The 7932-nt window shown below is 28.3% G+C and overlaps 1 protein-coding gene across 1 annotated transcript; it reads right to left on the minus strand.

Annotated features, from left to right (window-relative positions):
• Nucleotides 1–6203: 6203 nt before the first annotated feature.
• LOC133793997 (uncharacterized) lies at nucleotides 6204–7129 on the minus strand. The gene has a single exon (XM_062231195.1). It carries the CDS (start codon nucleotides 7052–7054, stop codon nucleotides 6302–6304), a length of 753 nt encoding a protein of 250 aa, XP_062087179.1. The 5' UTR covers nucleotides 7055–7129; the 3' UTR covers nucleotides 6204–6301.
• Nucleotides 7130–7932: the final 803 nt, after the last annotated feature.

Raw genomic sequence — 7932 nt, forward strand, 5'->3', positions numbered from 1 at the left:
AAATAAAGTAAGAACAAACATATATCTTAACAATAGATGTCAAGATTTACATACCAAGGATACTAACTAAAGGACTCAAAACTCAAATATTATACACTAAACAAATACAAAATAAATTATTCAAAAAATACAAAAGATATTAATTACAAAAAATATATCCACACTTGTTGAGGGTGTGCCAAGGTCGTGTGTGTGTCGGGGTCGTGGGTGTGTCGATGTCCTGATAAAAAAAAAATTATGACCAAAAGATACACGAAAAAAATTCAAACCAAAATAATATAAAACTAAGTATAAAAAAATGCAATATGTTGGTTAGGCATTACATTGCAAATAAGTATAAAATACACCATTATTCACCATTGAATATGATTAAAGCAGAGAGCACAAATATATGAAATAAAAACTCGACATGATTAGAAATTGATAACAAATGAGATTTGTTATCATTTTTGAAATCTTATGCAATATTATAATATCTTATGCTATTTTATGATGTTTTATTAGATAATATTATTCAATAAACAAATTAAATTAAATTATTTATTTAGATAATATTATATCAAACTTTTATTATTTAATTCATTAAATTATTAAAAATTAATCAAAAAATAAGTTATAATTTATATAATTATTTATTCATAATTTTTTATACTTTTATTAAATATAATTATCAATTTCTATATTCATGTAATTTATAACTATTTAATATTGGATAGTGTTATTCAATAAACAAATTAAATTATATAATTTAATTAGATATTATTTAATTAATTAAATTAATAAAAAATAATTATAAATAAATTATTATTTATTCATAATTTTTTAAAATTTTATTAAATATAATTATCAATTTTTATATTCATGTAATTTATATTAAACAATATTATACAATAAACAAATTAAATTAAATGATTTAATTAAATAATAATATATCAAACTTTTTTTAATTTAATAAATTAAATTATTAAAAATTAATCAAAAATTAAATTATTATTTATATAATTATTTATTCTTAATTTTTTATACTTTTATTAAATATTATTATCAAATTCTATATTCATGTAATTTATATTAAACAATATTATTCAATAAACAAATTAAATTAAATTATTTATTTAGATAATATTATATCAAACTTTTATTATTTAATTCATTAAATTATTAAAAATTAATCAAAAAATAATTTATTATTTATATAATTATTTATTCTTAATTTTTTATACTTTTATGAAATATAATTATCAATTTCTATATTTATTCTTAATTTTTTATACTTTTATGAAATATAATTAATATTTCCACAATACAATATTTAAAACCTTATACATAAAATTTACAGATAATAATCTAATACACATAAAGTCTAAAATAGAAGAAACAAATAACTTTCATCTATATTCTTCATTTTTCTCTTTTTCAATTTCTTGGTCTTCAATGAAACCTTCCATGTCATGTATGGATGCAAAATAAAAAAAAAATCACAAACTTAAACAAATTAAGCATAAAATCAAGTCACAAACTTAAACAACTAATTGCTAAATTTTTAAATAATTTGACACAGTTACATAGTTAAAAAATTATCTACAATCACAAAATAAAATTAATGTCATAAAAAATCATTACATTATATTTTCTGTATAAAACAAGTTCAATACAGAGACTCAGAAAATTGCTACAAAAAATACCCCAACCCCGAACCCGCTGGACCACACAACCCCAACCGCGAACCCTACCAACCTCATCACTCAGTCACAACCCCAACCTCGAAACCTCCTGACATCACAACCCCAAACTCATGCCCCCGGTCCACCCACAATCTCAATCCCCCCGACCTTAAACAACACACACACAAATACCCTTTTGTTATTTTTTATTATTTAATTAATTAAATTAGTAAAAAATAATTAAAAATAAATAATTATTATCTGAAAACACTATTAGTAAAAGTGCAAAAAAAATATACCAGTTTCAAAATTTAAGTGTCCAAAGTGAACATTCTACAACTAACATTTTGCATATCAATAATAGAGAAAAACCATTGTATTTAAAACTAAATGACTTGCTTACCTCAGGAAGAGCCACCAGAATGCTCACGGAAAATGCCTCACGGAATGCTCACCGACTGCTAAACCCAAAAAAGAAAAGAACAAACAATAGAGTTGTTTATCAAAAAAGAAAACAAGAAATGGAGTTTGTTTATCAAAACCAAACGAAAAAAGAAAAGAAATAAAGAGAATTAATATATATATATAATAAAACCAAAACAAACATGTGCAAAAATTCTCGTCAGAGAAGAGAAGTTTTCCTTCGGAGAAGAGAAGAGACGCGGAGAAGAAAGGGGCTGTGCAAATGCCTATTATTGTTGAGCATTAGCGGCGGGACCCGCCGCTATTAGCGTCTCCCGCCGCCATTAATATTATTAGCGGCGGGGCCCGCCTCTAATAAAAGGTGATTACCCGCCGCTGATACTATTAGCGGCGGATAGTCCGCCTCTAATATAGGTGATTATCCGCCGCTAATAAATATTCAAAAACTGTTCCCGGACATTTATTTATTAGCGGTGGAGGGTCCGCCGCTACTAGTGGTGCAGTCCGCCGCTAATAAATTTTTTAATATTTTTTTAAATACTCCCTTATTATTAACGGTGGACCCCCAAGTCCGCCGCTAATATACTGAACATTACAGGCGGACTTAGTCTGCCGCTAATAATAACGCCGCCAATAGACTTTATTCTTGTAGTGTTAATCATTGTATAAAATTAATAAAATGAGACAAAAATATATATATAATCATTGTATAAAATTAAATAGAAATAGTTTTTAAAAAATCATACAAAAGTATGAATATTGTTATGAATTTAATCAATGTTCTATTATTAAATTTTAATTTATCAATATTATTAAATTATACTTAATTACATCTATTGATAAATCAAATATAATATCATACAACCTATGTATATAAAATATATAAAATTAAAACAATTTTCGGATTATGGTAAATCAATCACACTACAACATTTAATGATAATACTGGCGATAGGCTCCCCCGTTATTAAGCCCCATCTCCGCCTCAATTATTACGTACTGGTAGGAATCCACCGCTAATACCCCACCAATATTAATTTGACACTAATAATATGTATTAGCAGTGACTGACAGTCAGCCACTACTAATATATTATTAGCGGCGGGTATTAGCAGCAGACCTCGCTACTACTTTACGTGTCAGAATCAAACATTGACACAAAATAACATTTATTAGCGGCGGGTATTAGCTGCGGGGTCCGCCACTAATGATTTTTTTTTTTATTGAACTTTTTAATGTTTTTTTTTTAAATAAATTAATATTCACAAAATTTAAATATTTTTAAAACTAATTAATTATAAATTTTAATAAAATAACCAACTAATTAATTTAAACATGACTATCATTAAAATTAATATATAATTTTAATATTTATCAAACAAACTAACTAATACCGATATTGTCATAATAAATATTTACACTGTGTTAATTTAATCAAAATACATAAACTAATCGCTAAATATAATCATTAAGGTCAATTTGGTAATTCTCTTCATCTTCAACATTATGTTGTGGTTGTGGTTGTGGTGTGGTGGTGAAGGAATATAAGGTTGTTGTAAAGATCGTCCAAGCGTGAGATCCCCAAACTGATCTCGAGGTTGTGGGCATATCAGGGTGGATAAAAACGGTTACTCTTATTTCTGCGACGCACCCCCAAACTCACCATAACAAAGCATACACATTAACATATAACTAACAAATTATGTCCTAATATTTCAAAATTTATATTTAAAATTATATTATTAACAAATTACATACTCAAATATTTAAAAATTATATCTCCAAATTTCAAAAATTAATTACTAAATTCTGATTTTACTAACTAATAAAGAAATAACATTATTTAAAATATACAATATATATCATACATTTATTTGATATACAAAATTTAAACACATATTAAATAAAATAAAAAAACATACTTTTCACAATGGTGGTGCTCCGGCCAGTGGTGGTGCCCTTAACAATATAAAAAAAATTAATCATACAAGCAACTTGCAACATGTAAGTTTGCTTAGTTTTATTTATAAATTTTATTAATTATTTTTATTAAATTTATATTGTTATACCCAGATTTCGAGCCATGGTAAATATGACCTCGAAAGTTGGATTCGCAACAAATGGTCTCGTAAGGATTGAAGTATGCTCCAGGATTGTATATCGAGCCTGCAAAGTACGATATATGACCTCGAATATATGAGCTCAAAACGATCTCGATCTCGAAAGGTAGCTCCGAGAACACACTCATCTTCGGGGACGACTTCGGATCGGGGGTCTCGAGCTAGATGTACGTACGATCTCGAAAGACACGTGATCTCGGGAGATGCCATTAGCTCGAACAATGCCGTGAGACCTGAGATGCTAAAGCCTTAGAGATACGCGATAATCACCTTGAATATCAACAAGTATTATAAATATGAGATGTAATCCTCATTTATTAATGTAAATCCCCAAGAATCGTGGGATATTATTTGGTCAGTTATGCGTTTCCTAGTCTTCAGGGACGTTTCCTTTTATATCTGATTATAGGCATTTAAAGCCATTTATTTTATTCACAAAAGAGTAACTACCCAAGATATGTGGGATAGTATTCTGCGTCCTTCTCTATAAATAGAGAAGCCATGCACCATTGTAAAGGACCGAAATTCTGATCCTTGAGAGAAAACTCTAGAGAATTCATGCTAAAGAATTTTTCAGAGATAATCTTAAGATTAATAACAGAGACTCGTGGACTAGGCAGATTTAACTGCTGAACCACGTAAAAAACCGTGTGTTTGATTTGTTTGTTTCGTTTGGCCATTGTCATTCATTGTTTTTGTGCTCTTCTTTTATCTGTTGACAAAAAACGGCGTCAACATATATTAATATCATATAAATTTCAAATAAATATATTATTTTAATTAAATAATTTATTTATTTTTGTTTAAGTTTATATTTGTTATAGTTTTTGAATTTGTAAGTGACAACAAGAAATTATATATTATATTTTTAATATAATATTAAATATTATACGTAGATTTTAAATTTAAGTTTCTTACTATTTTTAAAAAAAAAAACAATTTGTTGCATTATATGTTTAATATGATATTATTCTAATAAGTGAGTTTAAGTTTAATTAAATTTTATTTAAGTTATAAAATGTATGATTTTATTATTTTAAAATAATTATCATTGTAAAATATCTCAAAATATCATATTTTAATTTGTTTAATTTTTTATTATTTTAAAATAATTATCACTCTAAAATATCTGAAAAATATCACATTTTAATTTGTTTAATTATTTATTATTTTTAAACAATTATCATGGTAAAATATCTCAAAATATCATATTTTAATTTTTTTTATTATTTTATTTAAATTTAAGTGTTTGCAAACTACTGTTAAATATAAGAATATTTTGTTAAAATTAACATTAAAAAATAAAAAATCATTAAAACCAAAAAATTTTGTTATCTATATACTAATTATATATAATTATAATATTATATATATTTTTTGCTAATAATATTATATATTTTTTAAAAAAAATTTAAACATTATTAGCCACTGATCCCCAAGTCCACTGCTAATGCCCGCCTCTAATTATATGGCCTTTTTTATTAATTTTTCTTGTAGTGTATGGGTTATATTTTCAAATGAGATTTAGTTTTTTAAAATTCAAATAATCAATCATATTTTGATAACATATTTTCAATTTTAGTTAACTCATTTTTCTATTAGAATTAGAAGTTGATGGCTCCAAGAATGATTTATTTCTCTTCTACTATATGTTGCAGAAGTTTGAAATGCTTTTTACAATGTATCGAAAACTTACGGGCTATGTGGGCATATAGCGTCATAACTGATAACTAAAGTTAAGATGTGATTTTCATTCGCGCATCTGATGTGCACAAGTTAAATAATATGTAAAATGAAATTAGATTTGTTACTCTCTAAACAATTTAATGTGCATATATCAAATAGAGTACTCAGACCAGATAACCAACATAATAATGAAATTACCTTGAAATTAAAAAAAAAAAAGATAAAAAAACGATTGTCATCATTAACCATGATGAAAAAGACACAGATAGCTAAACACAAGATAATTACAAACACACGACAAGTGCCTCGACTACTAAAACATATTATAAACCAAAGAAACTAATAATAATTAAACTGGACCGATCAGGACAAGAGAACAGTGTAGTACCAACTAACATTACTCCTCAATTAACGTGAATGAGGATCATAAAGAGGTTTAGGGACGAGTTGATTACACAAACCCAGATAAGTAAGATAAAGAACACGATCCTTAGCTCCAGTGCGATGATTCTCTGATTGCATGCAAAAGTACTTAAGCTGATTCAACTTACAACACCCCAGCAACTGACCCAGAAGCAAGAAGAGCCAGTTGATTTCCTCATTCCTTGAAGCAATGACAGGTCTGACCGCTTCATTGCAAACCGAGCAGGTTGGAAGATTTGGGTTGAGCCAACACGCCGGGGCCCGATCGTTCATGACGCTCTTCTCCTCGGCAATGAACGACTCTAGTCTTTGATATTTAGATAGCAGATCAAACACCATCGGAAACCTACGGTCGCACCTCTTGCACTCGACCTCCCCTTCAATCATCACAATGTTATTTTCCACCAAATATTTCATGCTGTGGATGGTGGCCGGCTGTGTAGTGGCCCATGGGAACGGGGGTGCTATCAACTCATTTTTTCCAACCCCCATAGCCGTTTTTTTCGTGCTCCGCTGAATTCGCGATTTCTTGAAATGATTTCTTGGCTGTGGAGGAAGTGAGGGAAGTGAGACTTGGCTAAAACCAGAAGGCCCGAACGGCTGCACAGGCCGTAGTGTGTGCGAACTGTTTTCAAGCAAGGAACAGTGGGGAGGAGGAAGAGGCTGAACTTGTGGCAGTGCAGTACTCTGCTTATTCCTGGGGGAAGCGGTGGGGGAAGCGAGCGTGAGGGTAGTCATCTCATCCTTCCAATCTTCTTCGTTACCGAACCGATTCGGGATATTTAAATTTAATGTCGAATTCTTTCTATATGTGTTCAAAAGCCTCTCGTCTTCATCATGAGAAAAAAAATTCAGTTCTACAGGCCTCATTTTCCCGGTTGACGATCTTCTGCGACAAAGAGAGAAATAATTACGATTAGGGTTTTTTTTGTACGAAAGAAAAAAACAAAATAAACATATGATACACCACGAGGGATTTAGCATTTTGAAGGAAGAGAGTGGGTCAATTCGGAATTAGGAATGAGACGATGTGTGTGTATATATATATATATTCAAAAAAAAATTGACGATTTGGTTTGTTTGGAGATATTAGCAAGTGAAAGAAGAAAAAAAAAACCAACCAATTTCAGTTAGGATTTTCCGTGTTAGTAAGATTAGTTTCAATTCTTTTACTGTGTGAATAAACAAAAATACGATTAAGAACTCCCGTTAGATCAGGCACAGAACACGTCTTTCCTGGCCTGAGAATGAGACTTTGATAATTTCTCTATTTAAAAAAAAAAAAAAACATAATATGTAGATATTATATTTTAGTATGTTTTTAAGTTTTCAGTGCCTGTTAACTACAGCTTTTATTTATTTATTTATTTTGCTCACGTTTTTTTTATTTATGATAAGTGATCGTTATTATTATTTAGTTATGGTTGTTATATATAACTGCATACGTGTAAATTTTAGGAATTTATATTTTTTTATATTTTAGTTGTATGTCGATACGAGTTTTTTTGTTTTTTTTTTTACAAATGTCGAGTATTGATTGCTAAATAAAGTTTTTTTTTTCAAAATTCAATTTAACATATGAAATAATTTATCATTTGGTGCAGATTTTTTTTGGC

The sequence above is a fragment of the Humulus lupulus genome, chromosome 8 (genome assembly GCF_963169125.1).
Source record: "Humulus lupulus chromosome 8, drHumLupu1.1, whole genome shotgun sequence".
NCBI classification, from domain to species: Eukaryota; Viridiplantae; Streptophyta; class Magnoliopsida; order Rosales; family Cannabaceae; genus Humulus; species Humulus lupulus.